The sequence below is a fragment of the Sitodiplosis mosellana genome, unplaced genomic scaffold, assembly GCF_009176505.1.
Source record: "Sitodiplosis mosellana isolate CC-2019 unplaced genomic scaffold, AAFC_SMos_1.0 Smas_scaffold_1, whole genome shotgun sequence".
In the NCBI taxonomy this organism is placed as follows: Eukaryota; Metazoa; Arthropoda; class Insecta; order Diptera; family Cecidomyiidae; genus Sitodiplosis; species Sitodiplosis mosellana.
The window spans coordinates 22,657,445-22,679,089 of record NW_022595244.1 but is presented as its reverse complement, the minus strand read 5'-3'; the positions used below and the strand labels follow the sequence as shown (position 1 = coordinate 22,679,089).

Here is a 21,645-nt window from a genome sequence, read left to right as displayed (position 1 = left end):
AGCAAATTCTGAGAAAAATTCTGAATGATAAGCGAAATAAATGCCGTTTTCTCCATTCTAATAATGTAGGTAACATCGTGTAATGGTGTCTGCAATGCGCGCATATTGTGTTTGGCTTCAGTGCCCGCATTTAATCGAACGAAACTAAACGATAGCATTGCTTCGTTGAGCAGCAATGCGTCATCATCGTCACCGAGTCGAAAATCACATGGAAGTTCAAATTTGGAAAAGAAAACTAGCAATGTAAGCACAAAATCGATAGCGTCGAATGATTCGAGCGGAGGTGGTACTAACAGTAGCAGTGGAAACGAAAGGGATATACAACTTGATTCGAGTAGTTCCAGTGATGATTCAGATGAGCCCGAACAAAATCAACCGTTGCGTCGTTTGAACTCGGCCAAAGCCAATTCAACGCCACAACTGTCGACATCGGCACCGAATTCGAGCACTGAACACAGTCATACGACCGAAGATAGTTCGTCAATCGATAATCAACAGCATCAACCAACGATGTGGCTGGGTACTGAAGATGGTTGCATTCATGTATACAATTGCACCGATAATATTCGTACCAAAAAGAATAAGATTAAAATCCAACTCGTTAGCGCCATTTATTCAATATTGTAAGTGTGACAAAGCCCATTCATCGTTACTAAAACTATTGTGATTGTGTTTAAATGTAAAACAATTCTCTTTTTCGTAGATATCTCGACAATAGAGTTTTCGTGTCGTTGGCCAATGGCGAACTAATCATATATTCAAGAGATCAAAGTAATTATCTTATTTTTTTTTTCACATGAATTTCACGAAAAAGGTTTGTTGTAATTAAATGGTGACCAATTTTCATTTGCAGCTGGTACATGGAACACTACAACACCACAAACAATTCTGTTGGGTTCGGCCACAAATCCAATTTCGAAATTATTGAATGTCAACGACAAATTATGGTGCTCCGTACAAGGCACCATTAAAGTGATGAACAGCTCAACACTGCAAATGGAAAATCAACTGCAAATCTCATCCGACATAAAACCAATAACAAATATGGCTGTGTACAATAATCAAGTGTGGATATCGGTACAAAACTCCGCTCAAATCAAATGTTTTCATTCCAAAAGGTAATGCGCACTAAATGGTGTCCGCAATGTCAATGTCAATGCCAATGCCAATGTCAATCGGGTACTTGACGTCATAGCCATGGATTCGTTTTTATTGTTGAGACACATTTTGTATGCTAATTTTTCCACCTCTCTTCCAGCCTTGCACTTTTATTCGAAGTGAATTTGGCGCCTTCAGTTAACAAAATGCTTTCGAATTGTGATGATATCATTCGGCAGCATAAAGCAGCCTGTCTGCGCGTTACATCGCTACTTGCATGCAAAGACTTGATTTGGATTGGTACGAGTGCTGGCGTTATTCTAACCATTGCAGCTGCAACGTGCAAATCTAGTGGCAGTGTCAGCACCTACAATAGCGTACTCGATCAACCGATTGTCACTGGTAAATATTTTTTATTTTTGTTTTTTTCTTCTGCGATAGTTAAATCGAAAACGAATCAGAAAATTAATCGTTTGACTTTTTTCAATTTGTAGGCATTCCTTACGGTCACACAGGACATGTACGATTCATAACGTGCGTCGATTACGCCGGAAAGCTTCCGAATAATAATAATTCTAGCGATTCCGTTGATAGTACATCACATAGCAACAAAAAGAAAAACCCATCAAATAAATCACAAGCATCGAGATCCAAATCATCCGAACACAGCGGTTTACTAATCATCTCCGGTGGCGATGGCTTCGAAGATTTCCGAAGCTCGGGAATAAATCCATTAAGCGATATTGCTGGTCGTGAAGACAGTACAAATCATTTACTTTTGTGGCAGGTCTGAAGAAGATAGAAAGTTTCATAAGCGGGCGAGAAATGACTAGGTTCCATAACACTAGAAATAAAAATAAATAAACCCACACATGCAACTTATTTGAATCATGTTTGTTGTAGCTGGTCTACAAAATGTGGAACCCATTCTTCCCGATTCAGTGATATCAATGAACGTTATACTACACTAAATAACATTTCGGACACTTGACGCTTTGACGGCACATTTTCGATGTTCTTTCCCAAAAAAACAACAATGAAAACGGATCAAACCCTCCGTAGCATATTTATTCGAACAAACGACTTTAATCAAATTTAAGGAATCATGTCGCGCTCCATGAATTGACTTCACACATAAATTAATGAAATATGTTGTTTCAAAGATTGAGAGAATCTAAAATGATTTCAAATTAAGTATTACTTATTTTGAGTGAGAGATAAATCACTCGGTATGGGCGTTATTCTCCTTTCAATTTTTTTTCTAGTAAAATATAGTGGAACAACTATAAATGAAGTTGAGCGATGACGCGTTGATGACGAGTGATGTTAATTTTTTTAAAAAAAAGTACCAATAAGGCACCTTCGAATAAATGATTCAAGATGACATACAAATTTAAGATAAACACACTGAATTACGCGATGTCTGTTGACATATGAATGGTTTGGAGCGAAAATGTAATACAGAAAAGTTGAGCGGAAAAATGTCGATGATGAATGAGAGGAAAAGGGATAGCTATATAGTAAACTGTATAGTAAACTATAGTGAACTATATAGCTATCCCTTTTCTTTGAAATTTTTCCGCTCAACTTTTTTGTATTACATTTTCGCTCCAAACCATTCATATAATATAAATAAGGCATCTCTGAACAGATTCGCAGTGTGTTATATCCAATATAAGTCAATATGAATATAAAATAGGGTGGATGAAGAGAGATGAATTAATGAAAAGTCGCTGAAAGGTCATATTACTGTTACGATTAATCTATTTATATTTATCGCGTTGAATATGAACAAAACTTATGTATATACCATCACCACCACCACCACCACTATTAAAATGACCTTTGAGTTTCTTCTTCTTCTTTTTCCTTAAATAATTGCGCACGAAAATATCGATTCATTTAGATGATGCATGAGTTAAATTAATATATGACACAATATGTGTTGAACATGGCTAAATTTCGATTCGAGAAAAATTTCCGGTTCTTTCCAATCCAAACGCACTTTATTCGTCGTATAGATTCCAAATCTTGAACACAGTTGCATGCATCTTTGTCGTTTTAATGATTGCAGAACACCTTAATTGCACTTGTATCCTTCAATTGCAATGGTTTTTTTCCATCTCCGTTTGTTCAAAACTCATACTTTTTCAATGAATATTAGATTTTCCCTTATTCCTCTACGCTCACTATTATTGAAATAATGAATAACTAAAATTATTTAAACCGAATTTGGTAGCACTTAGCGAGCAGTTTATAGAACACATAATTTTATAAATATCAAGTGGAAATCCCTCAATACTACACATGAAAAAAAACTATGTGACTCTGGGAGTGAGTCGTTCAGTCGAATTTTCAACAAGAAAAAATCACAATTAAAAAAATGCCAATCAAAGTTAACACATATCGCGTTCACCCACCATTTTTACTACCGAAGAGTTGTAAAGTTGTAGTTTGTTTCATGAATTGTTTCATTGGGTGCGGAGATTTCAAAGTGTTTCAGAGCGAAAAGTAAAAAAAAAAACTGCCATCAAAATAGTAACCACAAAAAACGCAAGCGTTACTTTGAAAATTCCTAGGGGCTTGTAACAAGTTGTGAGATTCACATAGATTCGCATATATTCATGTGTTCGTGGCTTTGTTATTGTTGTTGTACACTCACTGCGCTGCGAATGTCTCGTATACACAGTCGTACGATTCACAAAAACTCGTACAAATTCGTCTCAAGCGCTTGTGTTCTTTGCCCCTAGGAAAATTCACACCCCGTATGAAATTGATCTTACAAATGTGTGTGTGCAATTGTGCATGTACTGTGTAACCTGAATGAAAAATGATCCGCTTAATGAATAAAAAGGCCTAATCGTAGTTCAAAATAGTGTTGTTCTATGATGATGATTCATTTGAAAGTGTATATGTATTTATATAGCCAAACAAATTAAATTTTTGCCCGTTGAACCGAAAAATGATGATAAAAACCTGCTGAATGTGAATTGAATCAATACTTCCAAACACATTGTCCGAACCATATCACCAGGGCGAGATAACCAAAGCTCAGGAATAAAGAAAAATAAAACAAAAAAAATGAACCGACTATTTATCCAAGAATGTGGCCAATTGCGATTGTTATATTTTTCACACACTGACAATAGACATATGGAAATATTTTGAATTTTACAACAAATAATTTTGAACTCCGGGCTCTTTTCCGAAATGTTCCATAGCACACAGAATAGTTGAGGTGCATTTTAATACATTTTTGACATATTTTACAATAGCCGATGAGCATAAACACCATTTGTGCAGCTCTCATTCGTTTTATTCTTTCCAATAACACAGTTGATTACCAACATGATGACAACAACAACAACAACAACAACAAAAATATTGGTGTACGGTATTCGAATGGAAACCCAACAAACATTATATGTATATTGTTATTCAAATGATCAAATTGCAAGTTGTCACCTGCATATTATTACTATTATTATATTATTGATACTTATCAACTGGACAAAAAGCATGTAGATAACTTATTGAAAGAACAAAAAAAAAAACAGAGAATGGAAATGAATATTGAATTTCTTAATTTTATTTCTAACATTTTAAGTCGTTTGAATGTAAGGTAAAATTCTTTATAAATTCAAAAACAACAAATAAAATTGAAGTAAACAAGTTTAAATGAGACCAAAGTCTTTTATTTTATTTTTCCTTCCTTCCAGCTAGTAGAAATCAATAAATTCGGAATTATTGTGATACAATTTTTTTAGAGAGAATTTTGGACAATGAACGGTATAAAATAGTTGACTTTTGTAAAAACGGCTGCTTTTCCATCGACTCCTTCTATGGCACAAACTCCTGGCCCGAATGACACCAATCCAATTAACTGCCAATAAGTTCCGAGCACAAGACGCATCAATGCACCGCCCGAATCACCTCTACACGGCTGCAAAGTAAAGAAAACATATAAAGTTCTACGAAAAAACATACACAATTCCCTTCTTACATTATGGCCACCCTTACCACCGGCACACATTTGCGAGTTCTGAAAAGAAATATTGTAAACATTTTTTCAGATTTTCTTCAAAAGCAACAATTAAGCAACAATTACCGGATTCAAACTAATTTTCTCATATTGTTTACGACAAACATCATGATGAACTGCCTCAATACGAACGTGTCGTTTAACATTGCTTGGACTGCGAACATCTACGGTAGTGAGAATGATGAATGATTTAATAAAAATGGGAATTTCATATTTTTTCTTGAAATTTGGACAAATTCCCCTGAGATTCATTTTTTTAGTCAAAAAAATCACTTTTTTATTATTTTGATGAGATTCAGATTTGAATGTTCTAATTTTATGAATTCAATTCAATGTCCTTTTCAATTTCATTCTTGCTGTCTTACATCCAATTGTCCATCCCCACCCTGTCACATACAATACTTCCTCTGGATCGAAAAGGTCCTTCTCGGCCAAATCCGGCAAACAAATAGGTCGAATGAAGTCTGATAAAGAGAATCTTTATTATTTTTTTTTTTGAAAATAAGGAAGATTTCAAATTAAAATTGAAGATTTAAAATCGCTATTTATAAATAAGTAATAAAATTTTCCATTTTTAATTGGAAACTATCATAAAATATGGAATATTCTATCAATTTACCTGTGTATGGCGGTTTCGTTTCTATAATAATAATAGCAATGTCGTATTCTTTGGATGTTTCCGTTCGTTTTGGGTGTATTAAAATATCTATATTATTTAATTGGAGGGGTTTAAATTGGAGAACATCAACAATCATTGATCGATAGAACTTGCTTTTTACTGCCGAATCGAATGGTGGCTCATTGCAGTCTTTGTCGTCCCCATAGTCGATACAATCAGGATTTGTTTCGGTATCGTATTCACCAAGTCGTACAAATTGCCTGAAAACACATTTTCCAACGTGAGCCATTTCGAATCAAACGAAAATAAAATCTCATTACAAGTCTCCCAAATCTCGTTTCGATTGTTCGTCCACACAATGCGCCGCCGTAATAATTGTTCGGCCACCTGTTTGTTTCCATTGGAAAAAAATGATACATTACTTGATATATTTGCGTGTCAGATTTTTATTAAATTTTTTCAACCTATGTATGATCCACTGCATCCCCACGATTCCAATTGCTTCCGCTCATTACGATATCGCAACAAAGCTGTCCATGGATAGTCATAAATTCCCGTAACATTACCACCAATAATCTGCACTTGAAAGTGATTGGATTTAGTTCGAGAGTTACCAAGAAAAAGATCTGAAAAAATTTTACCCGATCTGCAAATAATTGAACACCACATTTTGCATTTGGTGTTTTGGGGCCTGAAAAAAATTCAAGAATTGAACATTCAGTCGCAAATATACAGAATTACAATCGATGACACAATGTTTTTTTTATTGAAAGTCACATTGTTGACGACGACAACGGCAACGATGGCGATAAAAGTGCACATATGGTTATGAAAACAATGAACCGGTTTCTGTATAGTTTAACAAACTTTGCCGTCGAATAGCATTGACATTCAGTGATCTTAAGTAAATTACAGTTTAATTGCAATGGGTAATCTGTGAAGAATGTAAAACACTAGCGCCATATTACATAAAACTCAAATTACATTGATCGAATAAAGCTAGTTGAGGAATGTGTTTTCAAAACCGTAAATAATTGAACAAAACAATTTTTTTCGTTTCGTAAAGCATTTGGAAGTAAATGATGAAATCCAGCGCCAGTATTCTACATTTCCAAAAGAATTTTAGAAAACTTTCAATAGAAACCACTCATTTGATCTTCCTATTGATCAATTATTAAATTGCCGAAGAGTAAAATGTGTATTACTCGGTATTAGTGCTCCATATGCGTACAGACATGTTGATAAGAAATAAAGGAACGCCAAATATTTGACAACACAATTCATATAAATCATGTTCGATTACACTAGACTTTCTAAATGATATCACAGATTTCACTTTTAAGCCACTTGACCCCCATCTATCTACTTGAGCAGCAAGATAACGACTGAATCAGCAGCAGCAGCAACGAACGACAACTGCAGAAGAAGGAGAACAAGTTGCGGTTTTATGTGCATAGGCTCGACTTATGCGTTCCACAGCAAATGAAAGTGGGTAAATGGTGTTTTACGTGAGACGTCAACTAAATATTGTCAACAATTGACCACAAAGTTGTGTTAAACATGGACCGGGAATGTCCCTTCTTGAAATAAATGAACAAAACACGTCTGACGCGAGATGCGTAATATTTTTAATATGTATGTATGTATATTTATGTATACAGTTAATCGAAAACCAAACTGACTGAATTGTAAACTTGATTCAATGAATGTATGCAATAAATTTGACCACTGACTCAATCAAAACCTGACCCAGAATAGCCCAAAATGATGAATGAATGTGTATGTAAACAAATGCTGTGCTGCTGCTATGCTATGCTAAATAATCAATTGTTGTGGCGTACTGATCCAACAGCATGCCTTAGACTACGTTCTTGAGACGTAATCATTAACATCAACAAAATTAATAGATTTAGCTAAAAATAGTATCATTACAACTTAACCAGTTTGAAAGTCATTTGCCGAGGTATTAACAAAGCGTTCTTCAATTCTTGGACGGTTTAAGCGTATTTAAAGTCAACCGATTAGAACATTCGATTCCAGGTTTGGGCATTAATTTCGGTACATAAGTAAGCGCGAAAGAGATCTCTATACGCGTAACAGTGAGACGATACTTCATTCACGACATACGTTCATTCTAAAGGAATGGAATAGTCGGCTGCGGTGAGTGTGTGTGTTCATCAACTGGAACGATTGACAACTGGATAGTTGTCTCGTTGTAGCGTGTTGTGTGCGTTATCGCGTGTCGTGTCTACTGAATGAAAGAGAAATCGTGTGTCGTGAACGCATGAGATTTCCAAATTCATTTAGTCGGCTTTGATACGTCGTACAGTTTGGAGCGAATTTTATTTGGAGTCGCCGGTTGAAGTAGAATATCTCTCAAGTCAAGAAAAAGTCTTGAACATTTTTTTCATTTCAAAAGTAAAGACGAAGCAGTGTAAAACCGTAAAAATGGTGAACTATCATAAACCAGAATCAAAAACTGTTCAAGAATTGCGTGATATTGCTCACCGCTTGCGTATTCATTCAATTACATCGACTCAAGCATCGAAATCTGGGTAAGGAAATGCATATTCTTCTTTTTTCTGTTGTTGTTGTAAATTCTAACATAAGTGATGGAAAATACCCACGCGGTCTTCATTTTGAATGCATTCACATTTCATCGGCACACATTTTTTCTCTGTGTGTATGTGTGTGTGTTGGACTAAGTTTTAAATTTATTCGTTTCAATGTCAAAGGCAGACTTTTGATCGGGTTTTTGTACGCGTTTTTTTCTTCCATTCGATAGAATTACATTATATAGACTTGATGTCCTTTTTGACCTTCGATGAGTTTGTAATAAAATACTGCCGCAACGATGTAACACTGAAAAACCTCTTCGCGGTGCATACCACGCTATTGTAGACGTTGAAAAAGAATTTATTGTAGAAGAAATACGTTTAATTTTCTGGTGAAAATATATATGTCATTCGATATCCAGATATATTTTGACGTTTTTCGTACGATTTTTACTAGCTTCGTTGCAAATGACGCCATAACATTTTTTTGAGTACCTTGATCGGTTATCAACAATTTCCTGCAGAAAAGTCAAATACAACTACTTGTTGTTTTCACATACACGTGTGCGTTCAATTATATAACTGGAATACTCAAAGTTATACGATTGGGTGGGGGGAGAGAGGGGGAGAGAGAGAGAGAGAGAGAAATAGAGAGATAGCGAGAAAGGCAGAAAGAAAATGTTTTTTAACTACAACGGTGACAGAAAAAAAAACATCCACAAGTGGTGGGCATGACAATTGCGATAAGCCGCGTGCTTCAATAGTGATGTATACGTCACATTCGGCCGGTTTTTTGAGTGCTTCAAATTGGAGTTTCTGTTGTGATGGAACCGTATTTACGGCTTCGGTCTATTTCTGTTCATTTTTTTCCGTTGGAGGAGAAATTTTGTCATTCACAAATCATTTTGGAGTATTTCAATAATCGTATGACACACAAATACTTCCGTGATTTTAAAGTGTCCGTTATGTTGATTCCGTACATCTTTTATATAAGAATCGGTTATCAAGTTCACCTCTACCAGATAAGATTTGTTTTATGCCCAAATTGCAAAAAACGTTAGGACTCATTTTAATCACTATTTATAATTTTCCATCGAATAACTCCTTCGAAATGAATATTACTTCAAAGGTCGATTGAATCGAATGTGCCTTTTTAAAGTCAATTAGTTTTTTTTTATTACGATTATAGATAGTTTATAGCCGAGAGGCACTTTAGAAAGGTATCAAGCAAACAAATGCGTGATGACAATGGCCTTATCGAACACACGAGAACGCATGCACTTAACATTGAAACCAATACACTCGTTTATTTATTCAATAATAACATTAATTTTCAGTAGGCAAAAAAAACGATTAGAATATATATGCAACTTTCCGATGAAAATGTAGTTTCAAAGAAAGAAACGGCAATTGATCATTGTTCAAATGTCATAAGTTCGGTTCTTTTCCAGAATCGAATTTCATAACAATTATTCAATAATGAAAATATTTCCCAAGATGTTGGATCTGCCTTCTAAATGAACCAAAAAAATTCACTTCTCTTTCAGACATCCAACATCATGCTCTTCAATCGCTGAAATAATGTCAGTGTTGTTCTTCAACACAATGCGTTATAAGCTATCAGAACCACGCAATCCATCATCCGATCGTTTGATTTTGTCAAAAGGTCATGCTTGCCCAATCTTGTACGCCGCTTGGGCTGAAGCTGGTTTGTTCCCAATCGAAGACTTGAACAACTTGCGTAAATTCGATTCGGATTTGGAAGGTCACCCAACGCCACGATTGAACTTCATCGATGTTGGTACCGGTTCGCTTGGACAAGGTGTTGCTGTTGCCGCTGGTATGGCTTACATCGGCAAGTACTTGGACAAAGCTTCATACCGGTAAGTGGAAGAAAAAATGAATTCGAATATAACAATCGATATCCATTTTAATAAATTTTCAATTTCAATCTAGTACTTATGCCATTGTTGGTGATGGTGAATCAGCTGAAGGTTCAATCTGGGAATCATTGCACTTCGCTAGCCACTACAACTTGGACAATTTGTGCGTTATTTTCGATGTTAACCGTTTGGGTCAATCAGAAGCTACTTCACTTCAACACAACATGGAAGTGTACCGCAAACGTTTGGATGCCTTCGGTTTCAACGCAATCGTCGTCGACGGACACGATGTCGAAGAGTTGTGCAAAGCCTTCCATGAAGCCAGTGTTACCAAGGACAAGCCAACTGCCATCATTGCAAAGACATTCAAGGGGAAATTCTTTCCAAACATTGAAGATTTGGACAACTGGCATGGAAAGCCATTGGGAGAACACGCCGATGCTGTTATCAAGCATTTGAATGGTTTTATCCACAACAAAGGACCATTGCAAATTGCCCCACCAAAACCAGTAGAAGATGCCGTTAAAGTACAAATTGCCAACATTCGATTGGCCACACCACCAGAGTACAAATTGGGCGAACAAGTAGCCACCCGTTTGGCATACGGTACTGCATTGGCCAAGATTGCTACCAACAACGGTCGTGTGATTGCTTTGGATGGTGACACCAAAAACTCAACCTACTCAGACAAATTAAAGAAAGCATTCCCAGACCGTTACATCGAATGCTTCATTGCTGAGCAAAATTTGGCCGGCGTTGCTATCGGTGCTGCATGCCGTGGCCGTACTGTTGCTTTCGTTTCGACATTTGCCACCTTCTTCTCGCGTGCATTCGATCAAATACGTATGGGCGCTATCTCACAGACCAACGTTAACTTTGTCGGTTCACATTGCGGTGTCTCAATCGGTGAAGATGGTCCAAGTCAAATGGGTCTTGAAGATATCGCTATGTTCCGTACAATTCCAGGAAGCACAGTCTTCTATCCATCAGACGCTGTGAGCACAGAACGTGCCGTTGAATTGGCCGCCAACACACAAGGCATTTGCTTCATCCGTACATCACGACCAAACACTGCTGTCATTTACTCAAACACCCAGAAATTCGAAGTCGGTAAGGCTCACGTTGTCCGTCAATCAGACAACGACACAGTTTTGTTGATCGGCGCTGGTATCACCTTGTACGAAGCTCTCGCTGCTGCTGCTGAATTGGAGAAATCAGGTGTCCACGCTCGTGTATTGGATCCATTCACAATCAAACCATTGGATGAAGCCGCTGTCATTGCAAACGCCAAGGCTGTTGGAGGACGTGTTGTTGTCGTTGAAGATCACTACAAAGAAGGTGGTTTAGGAGAAGCTGTTTTGCATGCCGTCGCTGAACAACCACGTATCGTTGTCAAACACTTGGCCGTGCAAAAGGTGCCACGCTCCGGTCCACCAACCGTTCTCATCGACCAATTCGGTCTTTCAGCACGTCACATCGTCAAGGCTGCCGGTGATGTTCTACAAATCCAAATCTAAAAGAACAGTCTTCGTTCGCATTGAATTAATCTCATTTGATGTGGAGATTTATGCTTAATTATATCATTTATATTTTTTGGAGAAATATTTTTATACAAAAATAAACAGGTTCCAGCAACTAAAAATCATCCTTATTCTCAGAAATGTGTCCATACATTTTTTTGATAGAATTCCAAACTGTTGCCACATTATGGATTCTATATTTCACACCGAGAAACATTTGATAAAATAAAAATTTCTTGTACAAACACATTTTATGATGCGTTTTATTATAAGAATATAGAAATCAATTGAATACTTTCCTTTTTTTCTTTTTTCAAGTCAATTTGAACAGACGTCTCCGTCATTTTTTTCAGCTTTAAAATAAAACCAATTGAAATTCACAATTGAATTAAAAATTCTTTTATTCGTAGTAGTTAGTTTGTGTTTCTTAATATCAATTCAATCTTTAAGATAATTTTCATAAAATTAAATTTCTATTAAAAAATTGCATTCATTTTATATTCTCTTTTAAATAATCTTTGTTTTTTTTTACATTCCATTTATATTTCTAATATTCAAAGTGGATTTACTTGTTCGCACGAAGTAAATTGAGTTAATTAAGTATTCCACCCGAAATTGGTGACGAGATAGAAATGTTAGTTTGGTTTTTGAATCAAATTATCGAGGCCAGACTTCCAATTGAATTTCAACAATTGAATGTCTTTCCATTTTCTATCTTTTTTCATTTTGCTTCACAACTAAATCGAATCGAAATATGGAGTGGCGGTCATAATGCCCTGGACGGACACCATACTCTAATGTAATAGAAACACAGAAACAAGCTGTCCGTCCGAGGCATCATGTCCTCCACTCGAAATATGCACTCATTATGATATGCTTATAAAAATAAATTGTGTGAACCGAAGAGTAGACACACGCAATAGATGCCAGTTAATTCGACACTAAAATTTTCACTAAACGGATTTTTTTTTACTAATTTGGAAAGGACTCTGCCCAACTCCGCACACAACATTTACCAAATTCAATGCTAACAAACAAACCGAAAAACTTGCTGTTGCCGGCTTTTAATTTCTATTGAAACCAACTAGAAGGAGGTTGACTGACATCAATTTGTTCCACGACAAAAACCAAAATTGTGCGTTTTTTCAGGTTCACAGTTGAAATGTTGATGAGAGAAAATCAGATTAAAAAGCTTAAATTATATCAAATTATATTGATTTTTTTTATACAGTCAAATCGAAATCAGACTAATTGATAAAATAAATATCGTTTTATTTACTAGACAAAGAGAAAAAAAAAACATTTAAATAGTGGCCTAATTTAGCAATTGTCGGTGAAAAAATGTCGCTTGAATTGTGAATATGCTAACAAGTATTTACTCTATTTCTTGATGGCCAAAATAGATATACTCAAGCTAAACAACAGGTGTCAATTGTATCAAATTATACAAATCAAGTCATTTTTTCGGTTTCATTCGACGTTCAAAAATTTAGAATGTTATCAAAATGACTATATTGTGTTGAGAAAAAAAGGAAGCTTTGCAACGAAAAAAAAACTTGTTAAATATTAATTTGTTGTTGGTGATTTTTTTCAGTTCTTATAAAAGCCTCAATTAAAATATAAATTTTTACTTGAACTGTACACATCTTCTTTTTTTTAGAACTTTTCGGGATTTTTTTTTTTGCGTTATTCTGATTCGGAATAGCTAGCACATTACTGAGCTACTTAACGTTTGTATAAAATATTCGAAAGGGTTCGAATTTGCGATTGTAGTTCGGATTCCATGCTTTCTAGTTCATGGTCGATTTTCTCTTTTATTTCCAATAGATTTGGTAAACTGTGCACATCTTTGATATTGAGGAATGCCGAAAAGAATTCCGTCCATATGTGTTTTTTCAGGTACCTGCAGCAAGAGAATAGATTTTCGTATAGATTAGATACGAGCATTTTTCACATGGATTATGACAAGAATATATTGACATGACTGAATTCACAATAGCAGCAAATATGTGGGAGATTATCTCAAAATCAATTGAATTGTTTACCGTGGCAACTTTTGTTTGATTTCGTATTGGCCAAATTTCTTGACCATTTGCATGTATTCGCCGAAGAGCATGGCGTGAACAGTACCAGCCACACAGAATACATCTGTTTGATAGGACCATTGGCGACCTTCCAACATCTCAGGGCACGTGAATCCATCGGTTTGAATAACCTGTTGATTGAATCAAAACAATGAATCTCATTTGAAAAATACAAATTTCTATCAAGTACTTCTCATATGAGAAGTCTACGTCCATTATAATAAGGATAAAATTATTTCAAATCTACTCAAATTCAATTCTGGCTTAATGCTGTACTAAAATAATGATCTCCTTACCTTTTTAAATTGAGTGTTTGGCTCGAAGAATTTCATATCAATGGCGCATCCAAAATCGATCAATCTTAAAGTCGGCACATCTGAGTTTGGATTTGGTCTATAAATGTGCAAACAACGACATTGAAAACGTGAATTTTCTTGTTGTTATAAGAAATTATACTTTTCATTCAAAAACTTACACTTTCATGAGCAAAAAGTTATCGGGTTTAATGTCACCATGGATTATTTTACAGGAATGCAAATAATGAACTATGTTCAATATTTGGCTGGTAAAGTGCATCACAAGACTTTCGTGCATAACCTATGGGAACAAAAAAATTCATATAACTCACAAGTTACAACAAAATACTTCTATCCATATTTGATATCGCGTTGATAAAAAAAAAATATTCACCTTTGTTGTTGATTGACGAATGCGATTGTTAATATCGAGCAAAGAGCCAAATTGTGAGAATTCCGACACAAAAATACTTGCATTTGGTGCGATGATGGCGGACGATATATCCATAAAGCCAAGTAGCTGTTATATACCAAATGAAAACTATGATGAGTATCAAAAAGAATACAAATTGCCAAGGGAAACCTACCATATTCCGGTTTTTAATTCTCTGATGAACTGAATAGCAAATATACAGTTCCCATGTGTTTGGTGGTTTTTGGAATTTCAATGCAACAACATCGCTCGTGTTTACATTTACACCACGATACACATTTCCGTATGCACCGCGTCCAATTTCCTTTTCTACATTGAATCGAACATCACCGATCGTAACGTATCTCGTATTTGATAGCTTCGACAGCAAATTGCTTGATAATTTGTAGAATTCGTTATGTTGTCTGGATGGAAAATCGGCTTTGGTCAAAAATGCTTTGCACAACTCCGAATTGAACGGATCGATGTGATCCTTCTTGAAGTGTGTATCGATTGTTTTCAATGCTTTGTCCAATCGTTGTTGATGCAACTCTTCGTTGCTTTCCGTTTCGAAGAAACTGTTTGGTTCGACCATTGAGAATGAGGTCATCGAGTCATCGTTATCATTCAAAGTGCTGTTCAAAAGTGAAATATTCGATGTTCGCCGGCGCAGAGATTTGTATGTGTTTCGTGGTGTCGATGATTTCGACGACGATTCATTGCTTTTGTAGCTTGGTTTGGCCGATGAGCATGGTGATTGATAGTTATTAATATTATTGTTATTCCGAATCGGTGTCGACGTAGCACCGGTAAAGTTAAATCGAACATTGCGTCCACCTTCGTTTGTAGTTGCATCGGCACCTTCATTACTGTACTTGCCATAAAGTGTATTGAAATCGGAATTTGAGCAAGAGTCATCATCTTGTAAATAGGTTGGTTCAAATTTTGGCGTTTTTGTTTTGGTTCTCCTCGATTTGGACAATTTGCTTGTGAGCGTTGGAGTCGAGAACGAGTCATTTGACTCCGCTTGGAACTCTTCATTATTCATGAATGTCGAATTTTCCGATTCACTATCGAGACTTGATTTTATGGCCGTTCGACTTTTATCACCTGATTTTGGTTTTTTCGATCGCCTTGATCTGGGCGTCGTCACCGAAGGAGGCACTGGTTGAATTTCACCTTCTGCTTTCTCTTTACGATATTTTATGGTGATTTTCTGTAATTTATCGGAACCATTTTTAAGCACAATGGTTGATGCTTCAATTTGCTCTTCGATATCATCGGCAAAACAATTTACAGTCTTCAATTCCGTCACCGTTGGTCCTTCTTCATCCAGAGGCTGAGCACTGTAATTGCTATTGGAATTACTGACCGGAACTGCCGTTGCCGTTGGTTGCATGGGATATTGATATTCGTGATACTGCGGCTGCGGCGCGTTCTGTGATTGTGGCTGAGATTGATAACTAGTATCTTGGTACTGCATCTGCATCGATGGTGTGGCAGGCATCATGTTCTGATGATGTTGTGGCGGCATTGCTTGTGGTGGATAACGAGGTTGCTGTGACTGATACATATCATTTTGATGATTAACTGGCGGCGGTGGCTGTGGTTGGGAATGCATCGACGTTTGAGGTGCCATGTGATTTTGATTATAGTATTGTTGTTGTTGCACTTGCTGAACCGGTGGCTGTTGCACCTGTTGTATCGATTGCATTGCTTGTAGCGGATACTGGACTGGAGCGCTGTTTTGATGATTCGGCGCTGGATAATTGACATAGTTGCTATACACTGGTGACTGATTCTGCTCATAGTATCCCGAATGGTTGTTTACAGAGTGCGGAGGATGTGGGCTTGGCTGAGCATGACCCCGATTTGGTTGCTGCAGAAAGTATATATATTCCATTTTGATCAACATTTCTTAGAAATAGAAGCGAAAAAATGACATTACCTGGTGTACAAAGGAAGCTTGTCGTTGCATATGCTGCATTTTTTGCTGTTCGGCCAATCGACGTTGTTGCTCTTCATGTTCCTTGGCCCGTTGCATTTCCAATGCGGCCAAACGACTGCGTTCACGCTCTTTCATCACTCTTTCTCGCTCCATTTCGGCCATGCGCTGTTTTTCGTACGCTTGCTGCTGTTCGTACTGTTGTTGTTGTTGTTGTTGTCGCATTATATGCTGTTGCTGTTGCTGTTGTTGCTGCTGTTGCTGCTGTTGGTAGTTTGGTTGTTGTTGAAGTTGATGTTGTTGTTCCGGCTGTTCACCATATCTTTGATGCTGTGGATGATTTTCAAATCGTTGCTGCTGGTGCACATTTTGCATTTGGTTCATTTGTCGTTGTTCATTCAACGCAATTTCTCTCAGTCGATTCCGTTCTTTGATTGTTTCAATCACTTTGGTATAATTTCGAGCACGAATTTCTTCTAAACTGTATTCGCAACCATTTCCCGGATAAACCAAATGCCTTGGATACTTACAAACTTTGTTCGTATCGGGTTCGTCGAGGAAAATTGGCCAACTCCATGGATCATAATGGTTTTTGGCAAACCGAGCAAAATTCGGTGATAAAATACAGCCTCCAGGTTGTGAATTTTGTTCGACAACTGACGCATTGTTGGTCCGCGAATATGTCAACGTTTCGTCAGGATATTTGGTCGTTTCAGCCACATTCGATGTAGCTTCATTGTAGCTTCTATAAGCTCCAAAGTCTTCGGATCCATCTTCATCACTGTACACTGAATTTAGCGCAAGGGCACAAGCTGCACTCGTGCTACTGTTCAACTCATCGCTATTCGTCTTCGCTTCAGCATATTGATTGTTATATTCGGTTCCATTCACATTTTCCCGATTATAATCGATCTGGGTGGCTGGTTGCGTCGCCGGTTGGTAATTGTTATAGTTATTGTAAGTACGTTGTTCTTCTTGGCCACGGAACTTTTTGGCTGGTGGTTGCTGTTCTTCAGCTGGCGAATTATATCCTTGATACGTTGGCATGGGCTGTGGACTTTGATACGGCTGTGATTGCTGTTGCACCGTTTGTTGCTGTTGCACTGGTGGCTGTTGTGGCACCGTTTGTTGTTGCTGTGGACTCTGATACGGCTGTTGCTGCTGTTGCGACGATGATATTTGTTGTGGTTGTTGATGATGAACCTGTTGCTGTTGTGTCGATGGTGCGGTGGGTGGTGGTGGCGGTGGTGTATAGGAATTTTGTTGTTGTTGTTGTTGATTCATCGGCGGTGGCGGCGTATAATTATTTTGTGCATGTTGAAAATTCGGTACGTTTGGCGATGAAGATGACGGATTTAACGAGGTCAATTGTTGTCGTTGATCGTTCAATTGAGACACGGTTCGTTTTTTCGACTGTTGATCATTATAAAGCATTCGTTGTGACAGTGAAAATCGAAAATCTTTATGGGATCGTTCAAGTGCACTGTACGGTTGTGCATTCGCCTGAAATCCTAGATTGTACACCGATTCCGCTTGCTTGAATGCATTCGCCGAGTCGTAGTAGTGTGCCCATCCAATGTAGAAAATGCTGCATTGCGTTCCAATTCCACGCTGGTACAGCACTTGATACAACTGAAGCGGATTGTTTTTAAGCCCAATCTGATGAGAAGATAAATAAATAGTGATCGATTCTATTTCGTTGAAGCGAACCAAATATTTATAGAACTTACGTATTTCATCCAGAGTTTGACCATTCTTGTGTCTTGTTTGTAGTGTTGTTGTGTTTCGTAAATGGACAAACATTTGCCCAAAACCGTTTCAAACAGACGCTCATGGTCAAGTTGAATGTTCTGCTCATACCAGCAAATGAATTCGTACCAAAGCTCCAGCGGATCGGGTCCTTGGTAGTTACTGATTGCATTCTCCCATTTTCTATACGCATACAAAAAGTAAACAACAACAAAACCATTTGTGTTTAAACATATTGTTTTAAAAATAAACAATTTTAGCTTTGCTCCAAATATGTGCACTCACTGTTTTTCTTGATGAAATGTTGCTTGGTTGTGGTTATAATTCAAATGCTGCGGGTTCATTCTTTTTTATTCAACAGCATATGTGTCGGTTGTCTGTACGAATGTAATGTCGATCATTCGTGCCAGCTGTCGTGTGTGTTTGTGTCGTATATGTAAAGTCTGAGTGGTGATTGTGAAATGAACATAAACAGATCCCAGGCTCCGAGTCGATTGTTCTCTGTCACAATAAACAAAATGGAATTTCAATAACCTAACGCCGCCAAGGTGAAATAAAATGAAGAAAAAAAATTCTGCAATGATCAGAAAGAGAGATAAATGTATGTTAATTATCAGATTGACTAGAATACGAATACAAAATTACGGCGGCCACCGATTCGTGTTCGGTGGTCAATTAGAGGCGGATTCAATGAAACGCACATGATTCTTTCACAGAAAAACCAAACAAATGAATTGTTTGTCCATTTCGTGTGTTAAATTTGCTTACTTAATTTTCGTTTGAATGTGTGTGTGTACCGCAGTAAAATTGATAAATTCTTGCACTGTCGTCAAATCAGCATATCATATTTAGTGATTTTTTTTTTCTACTTTGAATTTGGATGTTTTATGACGATATTTTCACGATGGATTACGTGTATGTTGCGTTCCAGTACCAAATACACTTGTACACACGCACACACATACTCCAACGCGCTAAATGAGAAAGCATTAATTGTCTTATTAAATAGAAACCGATGCACTAGCCAAAAGACGCACGGTAACGCAATGGTTGCTCGTTCAAAATAGGAATATAATACAATAAAAGAAGAGAAAGAAAAAACCAAACAGAAAACAGTTTGCCCATATCGTTGAGTGTCAGTCGCACACGTCGACGCATACAATCGGAAATGTATTAAAAAAACACATGCACGCACACCATCAAAACAAATGGTTATGCATTTGACGCACACGTACACACACGCGCGTCACCACAAACGACAGCTTGCCTGTGGCTTTGACGATGAAACTTTTTTTCTGATTATTTTTTTTTGGTTTTTCACTTGTAAACATACATTACAATCATACAGACGATTCATAACTTAAGAGCCTATTTTTGTGTATGGATCATTCATGTGGGAAACGATTTGGATTTTTTTTTCTTTCGCAAACGACTGGCTCAGCTGAGTAGCCACACTAGTAGATCGTGTTATGATTATGCATGACATTGAGTGAACAATGAGGAAAACTATACCACTGAATGGCAATACGTATTTCTCACACACACATTCCCTCTCTCTCGCTTTGCTATCGCTATTTTTATTTGCGAATCTTTTACAATTCAATTCGTATTATAAATCGTAGCACCAATTTCTCACATACAGAAATTTTTACGATACAATTTTCTCATTCGAAATTACTCTCAATATTATATATATCTTCCTTTGCTTCAAGCAACGACATTGCAGTAATACAAACAATGCATCTCTTTTGCAGTATTCTCATTCAAATTTCAAGTAAACATTTCACTTTTTTACTCAAAACAAATTGAAAAGCCAAACAATGGTCCAAAATGTGGAAAAAAAAAAGGAAATGAAGAAAGAAAGAAAAAAATTTGCTTACTTCGATGCTCAAATGAAGTGCATGGAATTTGACATTCCGACTACTACTGACTATTCATATATAATGGATTGTTTTTGTTGTTATTGGCGGTTGGCTGAAAAAATCATCTCATAAAAAAGATGCTGGCGCTAGTTATAATGGTGTCTACTACGTTCACCGTATATAATACGGCATGCTTTGTATCGACACATTTTTCATTTGGATTTCCATTTGCGAAAAGCATCACAACAATTTATGCTCTGAAATTAAATCGGATATTTTAGTTTTTTCGACATTTTTATGACAGAGTGAAATTTAGTTGAAAATTCATTAAAAAGTAATTTTCCTCTGTCTTCGGTATCGAAGCTCATCCGCTTTGCCATACTTGAACCGAAAACCCTAGCGCGCATCTAGTACTGCATTCGTACCGGTATGAACAGAAACCGCACGACATTAACGCTGACTGTCAAACGACAATTTCTTCTACTCGTGGTTACAGAGGAAAATGGTATGTAGTTCAACACGCTCCGTAAATTTTTTTCAAAATAATTACAATTTTGTCGAATTTTCTTCATAAAATTGTGTTTATCCGTGTAAATGAGTAATGTTTTAATGAAAATTCATTGGTTTATTGCAGGCTGCCCACAAGTCTTTTCGCATTAAGCGCGTCTTAGCTAAAAAGCTCAAGCAAAACTGCTCGATTCCACAATGGATTCGTATGCGAACTGGTAACAAAATCAGGTAGGTTTCAAGTGAACCAATCATGTGCATCGAATGCCATTCGGTTATTTTGCAATTAATTGATACAGTGGAAAATGTGTTTTGAGTGTCTTTCGGCGAAAATCGCGTGAAATCGGATTAAATAGAATTTTGTTATGCGGTGAACACATGGCGTGGTCGTCACTAACACCAATCATATATATGCATTAAAATAGTGTCAAGTTCCGTTGATTTTGTGCTTAGCGTAGTGAATAAATTCATAAAATAAATTTTTCCGTCCATTTGCTCAAGAAGAAGCCCGAAAGTATACTCAAAAACACATTTTCCAACCAGTTCTGACCTATGATCATAACCTCAATGTCCGAAATGAATACATGATTATACATAACCTCACACATGTTCTAACAATGTTTCCATTCTCGTTTGCTCTCATTTCAGATACAACGCTAAGAGACGTCACTGGCGTCGTACAAAGTTGAAGTTGTAAATCTGCATCCAAACACAATATGCAATCAACTATCGTTGGATATATCGATATTCATCGATATGTGTTTATGCTGTTTCTGATTTTATTTACTTTGTAAAAAGCCGATCATCGGCCAACTACAAACTGAATTGAATAAACAACAACATTTCAAAATGAAACAACTTCATTAAAAACAACAATCTTGTCTTTTAATTTCTTTATGGCCCTTTGAAAAAGGTTTTTAGTAGATTCTTTTGCAGAAATGGAACGGATTCTTAGATAAAGGTAGAAAAAATCTGAAAAAAATCTGAATGTCATCTGCTCATAGGTACAAATTGATGACGAAAACTCTGCTTGGGTTTTTACATATTTTAGAGGGGAAATTTGAATCATGCTC

The 21,645-nt window shown here is 36.7% G+C and overlaps 5 protein-coding genes across 24 annotated transcripts in view; 3 read left to right on the top strand and 2 right to left on the bottom strand.

Annotated features, from left to right (window-relative positions):
* Positions 1-1,980, top strand: part of LOC129575866 (uncharacterized) — a 41,464-nt gene extending 39,484 nt beyond the window's left edge. For all 4 annotated transcript variants that reach the window (XM_055460044.1, XM_055460035.1, XM_055460016.1 and 1 more), the window contains 5 exons: positions 70-623; positions 704-771; positions 854-1,118; positions 1,259-1,500; positions 1,593-1,980. In XM_055460044.1, coding sequence (XP_055316019.1) covers positions 70-623; positions 704-771; positions 854-1,118; positions 1,259-1,500; positions 1,593-1,891 — 1,428 coding nt within the window. In that variant the 3' untranslated portion in view covers positions 1,892-1,980. The remainder of the gene's footprint in view (positions 1-69; positions 624-703; positions 772-853; positions 1,119-1,258; positions 1,501-1,592) is intronic.
* On the top strand, positions 16-21,448 carry LOC129575949 (60S ribosomal protein L39). 4 transcript variants are annotated; one of them, XM_055460240.1, is made up of 3 exons: positions 16-19; positions 20,699-20,803; positions 21,221-21,448. In XM_055460240.1, coding segments are annotated over exons 1-3 (156 nt in total). In that variant the 5' UTR covers positions 16-17; the 3' UTR covers positions 21,270-21,448. The 4 variants fall into 4 exon arrangements, with proteins under 4 accessions (XP_055316215.1, XP_055316196.1, XP_055316206.1 ...); XM_055460221.1 differs by lacking the exon at positions 16-19 and adding an exon at positions 3,072-3,076; XM_055460231.1 differs by lacking the exon at positions 16-19 and adding an exon at positions 17,015-17,018.
* Positions 4,660-7,399, bottom strand: LOC129575943 (CLIP domain-containing serine protease B8-like). Of its 2 annotated transcripts, none has more exons than XM_055460200.1 (10): positions 6,965-7,399; positions 6,401-6,450; positions 6,224-6,340; positions 6,080-6,146; positions 5,913-6,019; positions 5,760-5,846; positions 5,506-5,604; positions 5,207-5,304; positions 5,102-5,140; positions 4,660-5,041 (listed from the first exon to the last, which is right to left on the bottom strand). In XM_055460200.1, exons 1-10 carry the CDS (start codon positions 6,994-6,996, stop codon positions 4,862-4,864), a joined length of 876 nt encoding a protein of 291 aa, XP_055316175.1. In that variant the 5' UTR covers positions 6,997-7,399; the 3' UTR covers positions 4,660-4,861. The 2 variants fall into 2 exon arrangements, with proteins under 2 accessions (XP_055316175.1, XP_055316164.1); XM_055460189.1 differs by having other exon boundaries at positions 6,224-6,335; positions 6,965-7,394.
* On the top strand, positions 7,643-11,966 carry LOC129575934 (transketolase-like protein 2). Its single transcript, XM_055460177.1, has 3 exons — positions 7,643-8,314; positions 9,862-10,197; positions 10,271-11,966. The coding sequence occupies exons 1-3, from the start codon at positions 8,208-8,210 to the stop codon at positions 11,712-11,714; spliced, it is 1,887 nt and encodes a 628-aa protein (XP_055316152.1). The 5' UTR covers positions 7,643-8,207; the 3' UTR covers positions 11,715-11,966.
* On the bottom strand, positions 12,969-20,195 carry LOC129575882 (putative mediator of RNA polymerase II transcription subunit 26). 13 transcript variants are annotated; one of them, XM_055460108.1, is made up of 10 exons: positions 20,084-20,195; positions 18,489-18,777; positions 18,185-18,386; positions 16,458-18,113; positions 14,685-16,388; positions 14,492-14,617; positions 14,277-14,398; positions 14,098-14,194; positions 13,763-13,932; positions 12,969-13,620 (listed from the first exon to the last, which is right to left on the bottom strand). In XM_055460108.1, exons 2-10 carry the CDS (start codon positions 18,545-18,547, stop codon positions 13,443-13,445), a joined length of 4,314 nt encoding a protein of 1,437 aa, XP_055316083.1. In that variant the 5' UTR covers positions 18,548-18,777; positions 20,084-20,195; the 3' UTR covers positions 12,969-13,442. The 13 variants fall into 13 exon arrangements, with proteins under 13 accessions (XP_055316083.1, XP_055316127.1, XP_055316135.1 ...); XM_055460152.1 differs by having other exon boundaries at positions 18,489-18,704; positions 20,084-20,153; XM_055460160.1 differs by having other exon boundaries at positions 18,489-18,737; positions 20,084-20,150.
* Positions 21,449-21,645: the final 197 nt, after the last annotated feature.

What these genes read in the sequence shown, in the direction of transcription:
- LOC129575882 (XM_055460108.1), bottom strand. Translation starts at nt 18,547, where the DNA reads ATGAACCCGCAGCATTTGAATTATAACCACAACCAAGCAACATTTCAT. An exon ending in TTCGTCAATCAACAACAAAG is followed by an intron (nt 14,399 to 14,491) that starts GTGAATATTTTT and finishes TTGTTCCCATAG; the next exon opens with GTTATGCACGAAAGTCTTGT. An exon ending in CAAACACTCAATTTAAAAAG is followed by an intron (nt 13,933 to 14,097) that starts GTAAGGAGATCA and finishes TTCAATCAACAG; the next exon opens with GTTATTCAAACCGATGGATT.
- LOC129575934 (XM_055460177.1), top strand. Translation starts at nt 8,208, where the DNA reads ATGGTGAACTATCATAAACCAGAATCAAAAACTGTTCAAGAATTGCGT. An exon ending in ACTCAAGCATCGAAATCTGG is followed by an intron (nt 8,315 to 9,861) that starts GTAAGGAAATGC and finishes CTTCTCTTTCAG; the next exon opens with ACATCCAACATCATGCTCTT. An exon ending in TTGGACAAAGCTTCATACCG is followed by an intron (nt 10,198 to 10,270) that starts GTAAGTGGAAGA and finishes ATTTCAATCTAG; the next exon opens with TACTTATGCCATTGTTGGTG.
- LOC129575943 (XM_055460189.1), bottom strand. Translation starts at nt 7,052, where the DNA reads ATGATTTATATGAATTGTGTTGTCAAATATTTGGCGTTCCTTTATTTC. An exon ending in GTGGGGATGGACAATTGGAT is followed by an intron (nt 5,305 to 5,505) that starts GTAAGACAGCAA and finishes TCACTACCGTAG; the next exon opens with ATGTTCGCAGTCCAAGCAAT. An exon ending in GTGGTAAGGGTGGCCATAAT is followed by an intron (nt 5,042 to 5,101) that starts GTAAGAAGGGAA and finishes TTTACTTTGCAG; the next exon opens with CCGTGTAGAGGTGATTCGGG.
- LOC129575949 (XM_055460240.1), top strand. An exon ending in CGAACTGGTAACAAAATCAG is followed by an intron (nt 20,804 to 21,220) that starts GTAGGTTTCAAG and finishes CTCTCATTTCAG; the next exon opens with ATACAACGCTAAGAGACGTC.